This window comes from Sus scrofa, chromosome 18 (assembly GCF_000003025.6).
Source record: "Sus scrofa isolate TJ Tabasco breed Duroc chromosome 18, Sscrofa11.1, whole genome shotgun sequence".
Classification (NCBI taxonomy): Eukaryota; Metazoa; Chordata; class Mammalia; order Artiodactyla; family Suidae; genus Sus; species Sus scrofa.
Genome location: NC_010460.4, coordinates 1,744,499 through 1,762,473, shown reverse-complemented (window position 1 = coordinate 1,762,473; position 17,975 = coordinate 1,744,499). Strand labels below are relative to the sequence as shown.

The 17,975-nt window shown below is 57.6% G+C and overlaps 1 protein-coding gene across 3 annotated transcripts; it reads left to right on the top strand.

Moving 5' to 3' along the window:
- On the top strand, positions 1,560-15,257 carry NOM1 (nucleolar protein with MIF4G domain 1). 3 transcript variants are annotated; one of them, XM_021078680.1, is made up of 11 exons: positions 1,560-2,629; positions 3,791-3,918; positions 4,464-4,659; positions 8,023-8,346; positions 9,635-9,745; positions 10,271-10,438; positions 11,067-11,188; positions 12,110-12,242; positions 12,667-12,798; positions 12,994-13,103; positions 13,414-15,257. In XM_021078680.1, the coding sequence occupies exons 1-11, from the start codon at positions 1,595-1,597 to the stop codon at positions 13,586-13,588; spliced, it is 2,634 nt and encodes an 877-aa protein (XP_020934339.1). In that variant the 5' UTR covers positions 1,560-1,594; the 3' UTR covers positions 13,589-15,257. The 3 variants fall into 3 exon arrangements, with proteins under 3 accessions (XP_020934339.1, XP_020934341.1, XP_020934340.1); XM_021078681.1 differs by having other exon boundaries at positions 1,561-2,629; positions 3,794-3,918; XM_021078682.1 differs by lacking the exons at positions 12,994-13,103; positions 13,414-15,257 and having other exon boundaries at positions 12,110-12,337; positions 12,667-12,781.

The window sequence follows — 17,975 nt, the reverse complement described above, 5'->3', positions numbered from 1 at the left end:
CTGCTAAAATGGGGGAGCAGTGAGGGTGACTGTTCCCCCTTTAGTGCCAGAGATACAACTGGATGAGAGAGGCCGGGGCTGCAAGAGCCCGGGGTACCCCCTCTACCCGCTCCTCAGCCCTAGACCTGGGGGCTGCACCCGGGAGACCCTTCCCCCAGGAACAGAGGGGACTGCAGTCTGGTGAGGTGGTGGTTGTTTGGAGCTCTCCCAGAAGGAGCTTATCAGCCACAGCTGACACCTCAGCTTTGCTTTTTGTTTGTTTGTTTGTTTGTCTTTTTGCCATTTCTTGGGCCGCTCCCACGGCATACGGAGTTTCCCAGGCTAAGGGTCGAATCGGAGCTGTAGCCACCAGCCTGCGCCAGAGCCACAGCGGGATCCGAGCCACTTCTGCAACCTACACCACAGCTCACGGCAACGCCGGATCCTCAACCCACTGAGCAAGGCCAGGGATCGAACCCGCCACCTCATGGTTCCTAGTCGGATTCGTTAACCACTGAGCCACGACGGGAACTCCAACACCTCAGCTTTGAAACACTCATTCCCAGGCGGAGCAGCTACTCGGGCAAACAAGCCTTCACAGGTGGACACCTGAGGAGCCCCCGGCCCCCAAGGAGATGACAAAGAGGGGACAGACCAGAGCCCAACAGAGGGGACAAGGAGGATGGCGTGAGTTCCAGGATGAAACAAAAGCAAGAAGCTATTTTGGGGAGTTCCCACTGTGGCTCAGCCTAAGGAACCCAAGCAGTATCCCATGAGGACTTGGGTTTGACCCCTGGCCTTGTTCAGTGGGTTAAGGATCTGGTGTTGCTGCAAGGTCACAGACATGGCTCAGATCCTGAGTTGCTGTGGCTGTGGCTGTGGGGTGGCTACAGCTCCGATTCCACCCCTAGCCTGGGAACTGCCACATGCAGTGGGTGCAGCCCTAAAAAGCAACAAAAAACAAAAGAAAAGAAAGAAAAGCAAAAAAGAAGCTATTAAACTTCAGACAGCGCTGAGTAAGGGGCGCTTTGATGACTGCACTCTGAGGATGGAGAAGCTGAGTCTCAGTGAGGTGCGCCCGGCCACACAGGCGTGAGGTCAGGATTTGAACCCAAGCCCAGCTGGCTGTTGAATTCCATTCAGATGCCTCCTGGAGTTTTCCTTTGCTGGTCACCACAAAGCCCCAAGGACGGTTCACTCCCACCTTCCCTCTGTTGTATGAGTCTTCCAGCGCAAACTCCCCGGTAACAAAGCCCCACAAACGAGGCAGCTTCAAACAGCGGACAGGTACAGCCTGGGTCCTGAGGCTGGGAGTCAGAAATCAAGGTGTGAGCGGGGTTGGTTCCTTCTCGGGCTTATGAGCACGTCGTTAGGAGCCTTCTTTACCAGAATCCGTACGGTTTTCATTTTTAAACGAGAATGTATTTGTGCTCATCGTGAAGACAAAGTTCACCAAATCTTAACAAGCAGGCACCCTTTGCCCGCGTGGGGCGCCCTGCGCTGCCGCCCTCCTGCCAGCAGGGGACACCGTCTCCTCTGGGTTCCGCGCAGCGCGCCGCTCTCTACCCGGAAGTCCCGGCCCGGCCGGAAGTCCCACGCCGGCGCGTCCCGGAAGATGGCGGCGTCCAAGACAGCGGGTGCGGCGCCTGGGGTAGGCTTCCCGCGGCGCATGGCCCGCAGGAAACGCGGAGCCGGACGCGGGCCTGGGGGCGGCAGGGATGGGGCCCTGAAGCGGCTAAAACTGGCTGTGGAGGAGTTCGTGCAGGCGACCTCGAAGGGCGAGACCCCCGGCGGCTGCGAGGGGCCCGCGGTGCAGGGTCGCAGGCGCCCGGGCGGGAGGAAAAGCCGCAGGGAACTGAGGAAGGAGAAGCGGCACCTGAGGAAGGCGCGCCGGCTCCAGCGGACTGCAGGCCCCAGGCAGGGCCCGGGCTCGGGCGGCGGAGCCGGGGGAGAGAGCGGGCCGCGGGCAGAGGCGGAGCAGAGGAAGGGCGGCCGGCCGGCCCCGCGGGCTTCAGAGGGGCTGCCTCCTCCCCCGGCCCAGGCCTCCTTGGTCCGGGCCCCGGCGCCCCCTGCCCCGGCCCGGCGGCCCCCCGGGAGGACCACGGCCCCCGCAGCTGCCGCCGCCGCTGCGCGGAAACGGGCACTTCTGGCGGCCAACGAAGAGGAAGACCGGGAGATCCGAAAGCTGGAGCGGTGCCTCGGCTTGAACAAGCGCAGAAAGAAGGGCGACGGGAGCTCCGTGCCGCTCAGCTTTGCGCGCGACGGGCTCGACTACATTCTGGGAGCCCTGGCGTCTGGGAGAAACAGTGGCTTATATGAAAGCAGCGGGGAGGAGGAGGAGGAGGAAGAGGAGGCGGGACAGACGGCCCCCGAAAGTGATGTAGAGAGTGACCCAGAGGACGACCGGGAGGAGGAGGACGTGGGAGAGGAGAGCGAGGGCGAGTTGGGAGCGCAGAGCGAGGACGAGGAGGGAGAGGAGGACGAGGAGGAGGACATGGAGGCGGGTGAAGACGACCAAGAAGAGGAAGAGCGAAAAGCAGGAGGAGCCGAAGGGAGAGCGGAGGAGAAAGGGAGGAAAAAGAGAGTCCGTTTTGCTGAAGATGGAGAGAGGAGTGAAAATGCGTCAAAGGATGTTAGCACAACCGACCAGGTATGTTTCAGCATTTTGCGTCTAAGTGTGTTATTTCTTCTGTCTGCAAGGCCTTTCCACAGTTTTTCTCTGTTTGTATTTATCTGTTAATCTCAGCCCCCTCTGGGAATCTGTTTCCCCTCCTTCAGAATATGAACCGTCTTTCATTTCCGTCCCCGGCGCCTTGGCATTTGTGAGCATTCCCTGGGGGTCTTCTGGTCTTCTCTCACAACTTTATTTTTAAATTGTTCCTGGGTCTTTCACAGCCTTGGGAGGTGTAACTGACATACTGATGGGTGTCTCAAGGTTAAGTTTCTTTGTTCATTAATGCGCTTTCTCCAACTAAGCATGAAGTCTAACAGCAAACATCACGCCTTACAGATGTTTGTCTTCTGAAGGCTTGTCACTTAAGTGTCCAGGATTGTAACCCTTTCAGTTGAAAATCTAGGAAATAGTGAGTAGTGGGTGGCTTCTGATTTTAGCCTGCAAATTTAGATATTAGTTTTGAAGAAGTTTGAAATTACTGGGGGACATGTTTCCTCCAGAATCGGTGGTGCCTTTAATTGAGGTGTTTGCGTGCTGCTGGGCCGACTGTGAGTGAAGGTTGGCAAGAGTAGAATATGAGCTCTGTTGGGCAGACGCCGGAGGGCACAGCCAGCTCTGAGCTGCAAGGGGAAAAAGAAGCGGTGAGCTGCAGTTGACTTTAACCGAAAGGGTGCCGCCCACCATCCCAGGGAGTGGAGTGCTTGCAGGACTGGACTGGACACTCGGTAATAGCTGATGTTGGCTATGTACTGTGACAGCTTCTACCAGTTCTTTCTTTTTTTTTTTTTTTTTTTTTTTTTTTTTGTCTTTCTCTAGGGCTGCACCTGTGGCACACGGAGGTTCCTAGGCTAGGGGTTCAATTGGAGCTGTAGCCACCGGCCTACACCACAGCCACAGCAATGATAGATCCAGGCCGGCGTCTGTGACCTACACCACAGCTCATGGCAACGCTGGATCCTTAACCCACTGAGCGAGGCCAGGGATCGAACCCGCCACCTCATGGTTCCTAGTCGGATTTGTTAACCACTGAGCCACCATGGGAACTCCAGGATTTCACTTCCGAGTGTGAATATAGCAAGGCGGAAAATGAGATTTATTCAGTGTAAGTTTTGTGTCATTTATTTCTGTCCTTTCAAGCAGAGTCTTTGTGAAAATGGTGGAAAGTACATCCCACCTCACGTGAGGCGAGCAGAGGAGACGGTGGATGCTCAGAGAAAGGAAGCCCTGGAAAGGCTAAAGAAACAGGTCAAAGGTCTGATGAACAGGTAACCTCAGCCCGTCCTGTGGTGTCACTTCAGGACATTGTCAGAAGTAAAACACAGGGCTTCCCATGGTGCCTCAGAATTTTCCCGAACTTGCTGTTTGCTGTTCAATGGCAGCAGGGGGGGCAGTGGGTCTCATGCCCACTCAGTGTAGCCTTGTCTCCATGTTGGGACATCAACGTTTCTGCACCAGCAAAAGTGGAGAAGTTGAGCTTTTTCCTAGCCACACATCTAGACCTGCTGAGGATCCTTCCTGCCTCTGTGCCCTCACGGCCGTCTCCGTGGTCTTGCCTTAAAGGGAAGCCTGCGTGTGCTTTGCTGCGGCCACCTGTCAGTTGAAAGGGCAGCACTTGTGTTACTTAAGGATTTCAGAGGATTCCGTATTCCCTCCATGCGCGCTGGGTTACTGGGGCGGGGGTCCATATAGCCACGTGCAATGGGATCAGCCGGTGGTATACGTAACTTTTTCAGGTGTTTTTTAAATGGACCTAAAAAACAGCTCTGGATTTGAAACCGCGTGGTTGCCCTGTTTGTCCGATCGTGTGCAGGTTGAGCGAGCCGAACGTGGCCTCCATAAGCGGCCAGCTGGAGGAGCTGTACATGGCGCACAGCCGGAAGGACATGAGCGACACGGTGACGGATGTCCTCCTGAGCGCCTGCGCCCCCGCCGAGGCCATGCCCGGCAGGCTGCTGATGGAGCACGTGCTCCTGGTCAGCATCCTGCACCGCACGGTCGGGATCGAGGTAGGGCTGTCCTTCGGGGGAGCTTGTCCTGCCCATCGGCCGTGCGCCCGCCGGCCCGGTGGCCTCTGTCGCGTCTGTGCCCGGCGACTGCGTGACCTTGGTCAGCTTCCGCTTTGGCACTTGGTCTCTTCTCACATTGCCTCCCTGTCTGTCGGTTTCTGTCCTCTAGATGCCATCTGGGACTTGCCTGGGGTCCCCCGCCTTCCCCACTGTGACGGTGACTGGTTCGGGTGTTCAGAGCACAGGGCTTTGTACCGTCTTCCTCTGAGGTGTCCGTGTTGGGTGGGGGGCCACCAGCGTGTGAGGTGTATCTGGGCTCGGGGCTCGGGGCCTGGAGCCCTGGTGTCTCCCCGCCCCAGGGTGGGGGGGGTCCCGGACCTGCCTGGGCGCTAAGACACCTTCTGCCCGGTACTGAGAAGGTGCCACTGAGGGCAGTGTCCCCACCCAGCCCGTGCTCTTGGTCTTGCTCAGGCCCCGCCCCAGGTTGGCATCGCGGGGCCCACCCTGAAGGTCCTCTCTTCTCCGTGGCGAGATCTTGGCCTTCCCGGCAGCACAGCTGCGCCTGGGGTGGCGAGGGAGGTGGGTCTGGCTACAGGACTGGGTACCAGGGAGGTGACAAGCAGGTGCCAAGCCACCTGGGCTCGGCATTCCTGGGTGACACTGATTTTCGGGAGACCTTGTTGGCCCTCGGGATGCTGGCATGGTGCAGTCTTTCCATTCTGGCTCTTGGCCTCTCTGCCGATGGCCCCTCCCAGGAGCAGGCCTCATCCCGGGGTGAGTCCCGAGCCCCCAGCTCCACGAGTGGGTGGGGACTGACTAGGCCGAGGTGCCCTTCACACGCATCCCGCTTTCCTGGGGCTCCCTGACCGTCCTGGCCTTGAATGTCACTCCGGGGCTCACAGAGCCGGCCTGTGGGGAGTGGCTTTGATGCACGAGCTCGCGGAAGGGCCTCCTTTGCATTTAGAGGCTCCACGGTGAGAGCAGGGCAGGTGGGCAGACGCCACGCAGGGATCCCCGCCCCCTCGGTGCGCGTGGTCTGGCCACCTGCCCACTTGCTGGGTGTGTGCAGGGCCTGGCCCGCAGGCAGTGCCCATTAGATGTCCGTCCTTGCTGCTGCTGCGCCGCATGGACGTCACGTACAGGCTGGAGTTCTGCCCTTCCTCCCACCTTCTCCTTGCCGGCCTCTCCTGCCGCCTGGAGGGCCTCTGAGCCGCGTTTTTCTCATCCAGCAGTGCTCCCATGGTGAGAGCTTAGAAAGCTGGCCACTGCGAGGCTCGGGGAGGTGGGGACAGAGGCCAGAAGCCCGGCCCGCGTCTCCTGAGCTCCGACCCTGACTCCACGTCCCCCCGCTGTCGAGGGGCCGCTCTCCTGCTGTAGCGGCTCTGCCTCTGAGGCTACACTCCTTTCCCCACTTGAGGCCATGAGTCTCTACTCATTCGAAGTGTCACGGAATCACGGGGTCCCTTCCTGAGGGCAGCCTGTGTCTTTCAGTGCCGTCACAGGCTCTCCCAGGGCGCCTGGGCCTCCTGGACCATCCTGGGATATCTCAGAGTCTAAATGGTTTCGGTCCAGACAGCGCTTCCTTGAATCACGGGGAGAGCTGAGACCTGACTGCCACGGGTGTCAAGGTGTCACCGCATTTGAAATCAGAAGATCGTTGGTCCTATTCTTTATTGAAACCATCACCAGCAGCGTGAGGGGACAGCTGAGGCGACTCAGTCCAGGAACAGTTGTTACGGGACTTGAGCTAGTGACAGCCACTGGGACTGGTGCCACCGGAGGGGGCTCCCCAGACTCTGGCTCCATCGAGTTTCTTCCAGGTCGGCGGTAAAGCCCTCCTCCCAGGGCCACGCCAGGAAGAACCCGTGGCCTCCGTGACGGTTTCTCCTGAGCCCCTGAAAAATCGGAAGTCTGGTGTGTGCAGGGCTGGCTTACAGTCCCACAGCCAGACCCGACTGATTCGCTTCACAGCCTGAGCAGCGTGAAAGTTACGCCCATTTTTAAAAGTTATACTCTTATTTTGAAGACATTAAATGGCATCTTTAATTTTTACAAATTTTACTACTGCTTTTTTTTTTTTTTGTCTTTTGTCTTTTTGCCATTTCTTGGGCTGCTCCCACAGCATATGGAGGTTCCCAGGCTAGGGGTCCAGTCGGAGCTGTAGCTACTGGCCCACACCACAGCCACAGCAACACGGGATCCGAGCTGCGTCTGCGACCTACACCCCAGCTCACGGGCAACACCAGCTCCTTAACCCACTGAGCAAGGGCAGGGACCGAACCCACAACCTCATGGTTCCTAGTCAGATTTGTTAACCATTGCGCCACGATGGGAACTCCTAATTTTGACAAATGTTAAATAATTGCACCTGTGCAATTGAAAACCTACGTGAGTATATTTTTCACCTGAATTTTGCTTGATGTCTGCAGAATGCGAATTTCTTTACGTCGTGTTTGAATAGAATGTGCTGGTCCTGGTGGAGAGTATATTCTTCCGGTTTCTCTTTGGTGAGGGGGCTTGAGTGGGAGTTTCCAGGCTAAGCGTGTGAATCCTCAGGCTTTAGAGACTAAAGACTGTGTCCAGTCTGTCCCAGCTGCCCCCACGAAGTCCCGCTTCCCTCTTGCTGGTCGGCACCTCTCTGGACCCGTCTAGCTTTCGGTTTGGCGCTGTGGCAGCGGCGTGTGCGCTTTGCTGCTCCACCCCGGCCTGTCTGCCTGATGCCACTGTCACCCAGGGTTTTACTGCCTCTCCTGCGTCCTCTCCAGCCGACCTGGATGCCCTGCGCTTCAGGCGTCATGAGTCCTACACTGAGCTTCCTGGCGCTCGGCTCCCGTCTTCCTGCCGGATTAACTGTCCCTGTTAGAAGCTCTGCCGCTCCCGTTACCCAGACGGTTCACCTTCCCAGGAGGTGGCTGCCGCACCCTCTAGGTCTGTCGCTGGGTCCCTCATTCCGTCGTCATTTCTCACCTGGAGTGTCAGTGTCACTGCCACTGCCACCGCCGGCAGGCCCCTGCTTCCGCCTCCTCCCTGCAGACCCAGACTGATTGAGGAACGCGTGTTGGTAGAAGGTGGTGCGTTTCCAGAGATGCACATGCCGTCTTAATGTTCTTAGCAGCTTTATTTTTACAGGGAACCAGCAGGGCTGCTGGCCAAGGACGCCGCCTTGATTTGAGGGACGGGCAGGGGGGCTTGGAGGGGGGCCGAGGCCGAGACCCGTGTTTTCAGCCTTCGCCCCGGTGGGGTTTATACCCACCACGCGTCTGTCTCGCGTGTCCACGTCACGGAGTCCCGGGTTGGGGAGGCTCGCGTCCCTGAGGGCGGCCTGCCCACTTGGCTCTGCCGGGGCTTTTCTGCCTCGTCCAGGTCGGCGCCCACTTTCTGGAGGCCGTGGTGAGGCGCTTTGACAACGTCTACCGGAGCGGCCGTGAGGGGAAGGAGTGCGACAACCTGCTCACCATCATCGCCCACTTGTACAACTTCCACGTGGTGCAGGCGTGCCTCATCTTTGACGTTTTGAGGAAACTCGTTGGAACGTTCACCGAAAAAGACATCGAACTGATCCTGCTGATGCTGAGAAACGTGGGCTTCTCGCTGAGAAAAGACGATGCTCTGTCCCTTAAGGAGCTGATCACGGAGACCCAGGCCAGAGCCAGCGAGGCCGGCGGCCGGTTCCGGGACCAGACCAGGGTACGCGGGTCCTGCTTCCTGACGGCCTGCGCCCCCATGGGCCAGGCCCGGGCAAACGGGCCTCCCTCCCCCGGCCCTTCTCCTCGGCCCTCAGCCCCCGGCCCCCACAGCCCCCGGCCCCTCCTGCCTCATCTGCGTCCGTGGCTCTCTTCGGAGTGGGAAGGCGCCTTGTTTCTTTGCTCTTGTGAATTTAAGAATCATTCTGTTCAACGTTCAGCCATTGGGAGGTTAACCAGGAGGGCCTTGGGGCTCGGGGGTCACCTCCTCGGGCCTCTGGCTCTGCCGCCGCTCAGCAGCAAAGGGACCGAGTCTGTGCCTCGGTTTCTCCGCCTAGAAGATGGGGCTGAGCGCACCCCCTGCCTCGATTGCTGCCCTGCAGCCTGAGGGGCTGCAGAGTCATGGGAAGCCGGGGGCAGGGGGCTCATCTGGGAACAAGAGAAGTGTCCTGTGGGCAGCCAACTCCACAAGGACCTGGGATTTTATCCTGGAGGCACGTGAAGTGTTCTGAGCAGGTGGACGACACGTTTCCATCCGAAGGTCACTCTAGTACCCACGGAAAGGAGGGAGAAGCCCACTCTATGCTGAGGGAGACAGCCTAGTGGCAGTGGACGTGGCTTTAGGACTTGGAAGTGGCCGGGCTTGGTGGGGGCGGGGGCTGGGGTCAGAGGTCGCCCAGGTGCACGGTAGAGCCTCAGGAGACAGCCTGGAAAAGGAAGACACCCCCCCCCCCCCCGTTTTGAAATTGTGAGGTGAGGGCAGGGGTGGGGGGGCAAGCCTTCTGGGGGCCTGTGAGCCACGGAGGTGAGTGCTATGGCCGCATCGTGGGACCAGGCTGGAGTGTCCCCGTGGAACCTCAGCCATGTGGTCACTGCGCAGAGGTCACAGTGAACACACAGGAGTCCACATGTGACCCTTGGGTGCCTGGAGCTGGAAGAACTGGCGGTGGGCGTGACCGGGTGGGTTTGGAGTCCCCGAGGGGCGAGGACAGCATTCTGACTGGTGGTGACAGGTGCACAGCTCCGAGCTGCTCGTGCCGGGGTGCGGGAGGTGCATCTCAGTTAGAAGGAAACCTTTGGGGGGGTCCTGGGAGGGGCTCTGGGGCTTCTGCCTTCTGCTCCCCAGCTTCTCCCAGAAAGGCCGGGAGGGGGCAGAAGTGGCAGGACGGAGGGGAGGGCGGGCCCCTCGGCCTCAGCAGTGGCGACCACGAGCGCGGAGGGGGTGTCTTCCCACGTGGAGGGGCCACCTGTTGAGGCCGCTTGGAGTGATGGCGCTGCTGCTCGCGCTCCAGGTCCGGTTCATGCTGGAGACCCTGCTGGCCCTGAAGAACAACGACGTGCGGAAGATCCCGGGCTACGACCCCGAGCCGGTGGAGAGGCTGCGCAAGCTGCAGAGAGCCCTGGTAACCCCCGCCCTGCCCCCAGGACGTCCTGGGTGCCCCTCCCTGCGGGCCGAGCGGGCCCCACGCTGAGCCCACGGCCCTTGGTGCCACAGAATGGGGGAGCATCCTCTGACGGCTTTGGGAGAGGCGGCCCAGGGTCCCACCGGACCAGCGAGGTCAGCCTGGGGGTGGGCTCACCGGGTCAGGCCCCTTTGGGCCACCCTGGCCCTGGTCAGACCCAGCACCGCCTCCTCCGCCTCCAGCAGGTCTGGGCCGTCCTGCACGAGTCCTCCCCGCCAGGGCTGGCCCGGGTCTGAGCCGCTTCCTCGTGTGACAGCTGTTTTTGGATAGTGGTGTTTTGGGCAGTTGACCCACAGCAGTCAAACTCACCAACTGAGGGGTTGCCTCTAACGTGGGTGCTCTCCAGGCGAGCTGACTGTCCCTGCTGTCTGGGCCTCCGCACGCCATTCACGCGCCGGCAAGAGCCCGGCGGGGGGTGCAGGCTGCCAGCCGCCGAGGCCGACCCTGGCTGCTTCTCTCCATCAGGTGCGCGGCGCTGGCTCAGGGACGGAAACCCAGCTGCGAGTGTCCTGGGACAGCGTCCTGAACGCCGAGCGGACCGGGCGCTGGTGGATCGTGGGGTCTGCGTGGAGCGGTGCCCCGATGATTGATGGGGGTCAGCAGAAGACCCCGCCGAAGCCGCTCACGGGGACGGTACGTGGGCCCTGCCTGCTGCCACCAGGTGGTGGTTGGTGTCCCCACACGTCTCGCTATGGCTTCCCCTGGCTTTCTTTGAAGACCTTCTAGAAATTGCTATTGTTTTATAATACCTTTTAATTCCGTTTTTGTGGCTTCTAAAAGTCTCCCAATGTTACGTGGCGTGGAGTGAGGGGGACGCGGGACAGTCGGAACGCTCGGTGACAGACACTTGAGACGCAGCCGCGTGGCTCCCAGGAGGCGGGGCCCATGGCCCGTGTGCGTCTCTGTATCCGCTTTGCTGTGAACCGCATCGTCTCGTTCATTCCCCAGCGTCCTCCTCCTGCCCCGGGGGCCCCGTTGCGTGTCGTGCGCTGCCTCCTGGCCGGGCCCTCACCTGTTCATTTCACGGCCACTCCCGAGAACCCCGGTCAGCCGTTCTCGCCTCGGTGGCTTTGTCATTTGCTGTCATTTCTCTTTGCGAAGGTGGTGTTGCTCAGGAGTCAAGCTTGAGCATCTGCGGACACGCACTGACGTATAATTTACTTACACTCGGGTCCAGCCTCAGATCACGTGGCTGCTTAGAAACTCAGGAACTGCAATGAAACGTCTGTACACGCTACACCTCAGTTGTCCCTCTTCCCAGGTCAGCGCGAAAATACTAGAACTTGCCCGAAAGCAGAGAATGAACACCGACATCCGGAGAAACATATTCTGCACCATCATGACGAGTGAAGATTTCCTGGACGCCTTCGAGAAGCTTCTGAAGTAAGTGGGTGTGGGCCTTCCGAGCTGACCCAGTCAGGTCTGTGGGTGCAGGGAGCCAGGCGCCCAGGGGTGCGTTGCTCCTGCTCACTGACCACTCGTGGCTCCCGGTTATTACGGTTTGTGATCTGTTTGACTGTTGTGTCGGCTGAGCAGCTGGCAGTTTCCCATGGCTGTTGTTTGTCATGAATTGCTTAAAACCTCCGTGTTGAAGTTGTCTTTCTAATTACTTCTCAATTCAAACGTCCCAGAGTAGTTTCCATCATTAATCGTATCAAGATGTAAAAGTGCCTGTGTAGGAGTTCCCGTCGTGGCACTGTGGTTAACGAATCCAACTAGGAACCGTGAAGTTGCGGGTTCGATCCCTGGCCTTGCTCCGTGGGTGAAGGATCCCGCGTTGCTGTGGCTCTGGCGTAGGCCGGTGGCTACAGCTCCGATTAGACCCCTACCCTGGGAACTTCCATATGCCACGGGAGCAGCCCTAGAAAAGGCAAAAAGAAAAAAAAAAAAAAGCACCTGTGTACTTTCTTCGAGTACTTCTACAGGTGTTCCTTTTTTTGCTCCAAATTCAGGAGGAGGTGTGGGGGAGATACAGGACTAGAAACGGGTGTCCAAGCTCAGCACTCGCTGGGAGGCTGGAGTTCACTGCGTACAGCCAGACCATCCGCAGAAAAAAACACCAAGGATCTGCGGTGGCAGAGCCCCGACTGCCAGCCCAGAGCCAAGGGCCGGCCCTGCTTTCCGTGGCCGGGAGCCAGTGACGCCCACCATCAGTTTCCCCCGCTGTGCTCCCGTCCTGCCGCCCCCGTGCTCTCCACTGGGCTCACTGTCACCCGCCAGGTGGGGTGTGCTCCTGAGCCACTTCTCCTGGAAGCTGCACACACGGGGCTCGTTGCCGGCTGAGTCATGGCTCTCGCCTTCCAGGCTTGGACTTAAGGATCAGCAGGAGAGAGAAATTGTGCACGTGCTCGTGGACTGCTGCCTTCAGGAGAAGGCCTACAACCCTTTCTACGCCTTCCTGGCCGGCAAGCTCTGTGGCCACGAGAGGAGGTTTCAGGTGATGCAGTTAGAAGGCCAGCCGCCTGTGCCCATGCTCCAAGCGTCCCGGGTGGCCGGCCGGCCACTGGGTCAGGAGGCCACCCCGATCCGCGGGCAAGTGTGGAGGGTGGGCACAGGCCGAGCGATGCCCCCGGGTCCCCTTTCCCTGTCTCGGGGGGAGGGCTGACCTCCTGGGTGACGGGCCTGGTGGGTTTAGGCTGCAGTCCCCTTTCCTCATGTTCCTGCAGATTTGAGCACAGCGTAGGGTGAAGCCGTTTCAGGCTGCTGTGGGTAGGAAAGGCGTGTGGTTGCTTCTGAAAGTCTTAATTGTTGGGGAATTACAAAGAGGTGAAAAAGTACGGTCCCTCGGGATTGTTTAGTGATTTGTTCTAAGAAGGTGTTGAATTTTAACTTGGTTCTTTTGGTTCTTGTTGTTCTGTTAGATGACTTTCCAATTCAGCATATGGGACAAATTTCGAGACTTAGAAAATTTGCCAGCCACCAATTTCTCTAATTTGGTTCATCTGGTGGCCCATTTGTTGAAGACAAAATCGCTGCCACTTTCCATCTTAAAGGTGTGTGACCTGCGGCAGAACAGGAGGTCCGGGGCCCCACGTCCCTGCCAGTAGCCGCTCATTTTATAAAACGGGAAATAGCCTCGGATGAGGGGGGGTGGGCAGTGATTTTTCTCCTGGACCGTATTGGGAAATCACTGAAAAGACGGCCGATAAGCCTGTAACTTTATCATCGTTTTATCCCGACTCTCTTAGGTCGTCGAATTCAGTGAACTGGACAAACCCAGAGTCCACTTTTTACGAAAAGTGTTGCATATCCTGCTAATGGAAACGGAAGTGGAAGACCTTGGTTTAATCTTTGCGAGGTTTGTTCCCAGCTTGTTCTGCGCAAACATACGGAAAAGAGAAATGATTTTCATTTATGTTGTTCCGTAAATCACGTGCAGCTTGAGTGCGTATGTGGCGCTTTCCAGTTTAATTTTACTAATAACTTTAAAAACGTCTCATTTGGGGAACCAGAACGTCACCTGGCAGCACACTCAACGTGACCTCCGACGGGCAGAGCGTGTCGTGAAGTTGCCCCCCTGCGACGGCCGCTTCAGCAAGAAGCTGGGCGCGTCTCCCTGCTGGGGAGGCCTGGCCCTGCTCCCTGACCCCCTGCTCCTTCCTCCGCAGGGTCTCCGACAAGCCCGCCCTGGGCCTGCTGCGGGAGGGCCTGAAGCTGTTCATCAGCCACTTCCTGCTGAAGGGCAGCCAGGCCCCCGGGAGCGCCGAGGAGGCCAGCGCGCTGCGGGAGAGAGCCGGGCTCTGCACGAGGGCTCTGCAGGGTGGGGCTACCCTGCGGATGTAGCCGGGCCCCGGGGACCCGGGAGGACGGGGCCTGCCTGAGCACTGTGCATACAGCTCGGGGGAGCTGTGGCCCAGTCTCTCGGACTGAAAACAGCACAATCAGGTCCACGGTCATACTGGATTTACGTTTTGATCTGATCTCTAGGAGGGGGCCGGGGGAGGGTGGCAGTCCCTGGGCCGCCTTCTTAAGTGATGAGACTGGGCTGGGGGTGTGCCCGTGTCTTTATGTTATTTATAGACCAAATAGGCCTCTAGAGGGTGCCGTTATAAAGAACCGGGTGTGTATTTATCCTTCTTACATGTTGGTTAAAAGTTCAGAACCCATCTATTAAACGGGGCCTCAGGTTTCATGGATCCTTTCAAGGATCTGGGCTGTAGGGTTTGGAGAAGCCAGCATGTGACTCAGTCCTGGGAGGGCGTCCATTGTGACTCACCTACCGCTCTGACCCAGGCAAGGGCCTCGTTCCTCTCTGTGTCTGTCACTCACACCTGTTGACGCACTGCCCTGAACGGCCTTGAAGTCACCAAGTAGGTCTTGCCACTTAGCAGGTGCGGCTCGCGGAGCTGGCCCCCGGGAGGTGTAGACGTGCCCAGACCCGCCTGCGGGGGTGTGGTGAGTGTTCGTCGGCTGAGACGCCCGCCCACCAAAGCGGTGAATGGACCCGTTGCATGGGGAAGTGACAAGTGCTCACAGACTTACACCTGCCACAGCTTCACAAGGGGCTTGTTTTTCCTGCCCTTGGAATGTGCTTCTCTCTCCCAAATGCTGCAGACCTGATGTAAACGTCACCTTCCGTTGAAAAAGTCCCCCGGAGGTGACTGTAGAATGATAACCTGTGCTCTGTAGACGCTCACGAGCTGGCAGTGTGTGCGCTGGCTTTCCGGCAGCAGATGAATTTCTGTGGGTGGAGTCCTGTTCTTACGTCATCTTTTATTATTCAAACAATTTTCTTTTTAAGTCTTTCTCCTCGCCGCGGAATATATTCGTGACTTGATTCATTGCCCAAGTTTTACATGTATTATACGGCAGGTGATCCAAAAATATGCCCTCTTTAAGCGTAAAACCCCCTTTCACAACAGAGTATCATGGGTTTCCACAGGATAGTGAGTCTGCTTTCAATTAGCTTGACCTAAAGCTACTGTGAAGTCCGAATTGCTTAAATGTATGGGTGTTGTAGTTTATTACAGTAATTCACCTTTGAAAAAATACTGCGAGGTCCTGAGTCCGTGCTTGATGTTACGTGAATTTTTGGACTTCATTCTGATGCAGATTGAGAAGTGTGCACAGAATTTCTGAAAAAAGCTGTCATTTGGGGATTTATCTTTACAATAGGGCCATAAGAAACTTTTTAATGCATTAAAATGCAGCAGTAGAGGCTATTTTTATAATTTTAGCGTGCTGGGGCAGGTTCATTTTGAAAGAAGAGGCTCGTTGCGAGACGAAACATGCACCTGAGCTGTCCAGTTTTAGGACGTCGCCTTGGTTTTAGGTGCGGTGGTTTAGGCTGCACCTCAACAGTCCCCTCCCTCCCGCTCTGCCTGTGCACAGAGAGAAGGCAGACAGGCAGCGTGTGCATTGCTGGTGTGAATGTTTGTACAGATGAGGTGTATTTTTATAACTTTTCTCGAAGTTTTAATTTTTTTTCAAAATAAAGACTTTTTATAAAGGATCCATGGTACAGAACTCATTCTTCAAAGATCTAAACTAGTGTGGGTTTTTTCCACAAAAATAATAAGCTCATTCAGATCGCTTTTACCTCTTTGGTAAACGTTGGGCAGGCTTAGTGTAAGCAGTGATGCCGTGTCCGTTGGTTGACTTGGCCTGTGAGGCGCCCCTGGCTTCGCGGGAGGAGCCGGAGGGGAGGCCTGCTCGCTGACGATGACCAGAGCCTGGGGCCTGGGCCTGGGTGGCAGTGGCGTTGGTCACCCGGAGCTCTGACTTGTGGGCACAAGCTGTGTCCCGGTGAAAGTGGTTGCATCCTTCTCAGTGTTGCGAGAGTGACTGCTTGTTCTGAGGCCCTGGCGTCTGAATTCCGTCAGCTCCCAAGCCCCTTCCGAGGATGCCCGTGAGAGTGGACGTGGCTGCCTTCACCACCTGCTGGCAGCCTCCTTGGTGGCACTGTCGAGTTGAGCCCGGGTTCGAGCTCAGAAGCCTCACTTCAGTTTGACAGGATGGGTCGTGCCGCCCAAGTGGGATGGGGACAGCCCGCCCGTCCCAGGGGACCGGGATGGAGACGGCCACCCATCCAAAGGAAGTGACACCTGACCAGCGCTTCCGTGAGGGCGGCCCGGAGGGTCACGGGCGCTGAGGCCTGGCCGTGCTGGGCCCAGAACCCAGGACAGACGGAGGAGAGGAGCTCGCACCCTGGCGCGAAGAACCACTTTGTCCACCCCGCCCTGAGGAGTCGCGAGTGACCTGGTTGGCGATAGAAGCCATTGGGTTGTCGGCAAGGAAGCTAAGTCCTCAAGGTGTGATTTCAGAAACATTGCCCGACAGGGTGGAGCTGGAGGAGCCCGTGGGAATGCTGGCCACAGAGCCCAGGCAGCGGTTTCTTGCAACAACCGAGCAGGGGCGAGACGCCCGTGGTTGTGAGAAGGAAGCTTCTGGAGATGTTTCTGATGGCCACACATCACGAGTTGGCACCTTTGAATGGAGAGGGGATGGGGAGATTGGGGCGCTGCCCAGGGCCTCGGCAGTGGGGTCTGGGCCCAGGAACCTGCAGAGGTTGGGGCTGAGGGTGCAGATGCCACTCTAGGGGGGTGGCCCAAGGGCCTGGGAGCGTGTCCTTCAGGGAGACGGAGCCCTGAGAAGGGGGCTGGGGTTGGGATGCTGGGCGGCCCTGAGGGAACCTGGGAATCTCCCACCTTCTATTCAAACACATCCCAGGGATGGTATCACTAGCAGCCGAGGCGGCTCCAGGCAGAGATCAATGCCTCGAACCTCCCCTAGTGCGACACCTTTAGCGTGTGCAGATGACGCCTCTGCACATACATCCAGAGTCTTAGGAAAGGTCAGTAAGACTTGGATTGGGGGGGAAAGTGATACCGGCCTGGGAATTGGGACCTCACTTTTTCTCACCGTTGCATTCCGCATCATCCTGTGCATTGATGAAGCCGGCAGGAATGGGGTCAAGTTCACCAGAAGCCCTTTATCTTGAGCGGAGCTGGATAAATGATGAAAGATGATGTTGGTGTGATAAGAGGATGAAAGGGAAATCGGGAGCCAGTTTAAAATGTTCTAAGGCAGCAGAGGTGATTTCAGGAGCACTGAGGGCCATGTGTTTGGAAAACAATACCTTATGTGTGCCCATGGGCCGGGAGCAGAGCGACTTTGACCTTGAGCTCCTCTAAACCAGGCACCGGGGCGCATGGCCACGGCCCCTGGGGGTTTTCACGTTGGCACGTTCCCACTCTCACATACCCAGTCTGCAGGAGATGAGCACCCCCAGCGTGGTCTGTGTCCTTTCTTCCTGCCCTGAAAGACCAGCCAGTGGTCCTTCCGCACACCGGGGTCCTGCTCCTGCTGAGCAGGGTGGCCGAGGGGACCCCCGTCAAGGGCCCAGGGAAACAAACCGTGGTGGGACGCAGCTCAGGCTGGAGCAACGATGGTTAAGAGCAAGTTAAAAACTGCTCGATGGAAAATCACTTAGGTGACTATTCATTTCATTTTACATTCTCGGGAATGTTTCCAAAGAGGCAAGTTCTTCCGCTTTTACTTTTTTGCTTTGCCAGCTGTTAACATTTGCCGCACTTGCCTTTCCTCTCTTTTATGTGTAATACTCATTCTTTATCTCACACACACACACACACACACACACACAGACACGTGTTGATGTCCTCCGCTGAAGTTGCGGGCAGAGGGAGCTTCCACTGCGGCTCAGCAGGTTAAGAACCCGACATAGTGTCCATGAGGATTTGGGTTCAATCCCTGGCCTCGCTCTGTGGGTTAAGGATCTGGCGTTGCCACAGACTGTGGTGTAGGTTGCAGATGTGGCTCGGATCCTGCGTTGCTGTGGCTGCGGTGGAGGCTGGCAACTGCAGCTCCCATTTGACCCCCAGCCTGGGAACCTCCATAGGCTGCAAGTGCGGCCCTATAAAGGTAAAAAGCATAAAGGAGAAAGCATAGACATTCTGACACTTAACTGCTCACCCTCAGGCTGCACCTGCCGAGAGGAGGAACATTCTCCAGTAGCGACGGAACAGCACAGCCGAGGACGGGAACATTCATTCGGTGGTGCCGTCCGGGGCAGTTCTGTTTTCACGCTTGTCCTAGAGCGTGTTTTCCACAGCTGTTTTCTTCCCGGATAGAATAAATCAAGGCTCAAACATTGCATTTCCTTTTATTTCTCTTTTAGTACAGAACCCCCTTCCCCCCATCCCATCCCCAT

Bases quoted from the DNA above. Each gene is read 5' to 3' on its own strand.
- NOM1 (XM_021078680.1), top strand. From the start codon at position 1,595: ATGGCGGCGTCCAAGACAGCGGGTGCGGCGCCTGGGGTAGGCTTCCCG. The intron at 2,630-3,790 runs GTATGTTTCAGC...TGTCCTTTCAAG, and splicing joins ATGTTAGCACAACCGACCAG to CAGAGTCTTTGTGAAAATGG. The intron at 13,104-13,413 runs GTTTGTTCCCAG...CTTCCTCCGCAG, and splicing joins CTTGGTTTAATCTTTGCGAG to GGTCTCCGACAAGCCCGCCC.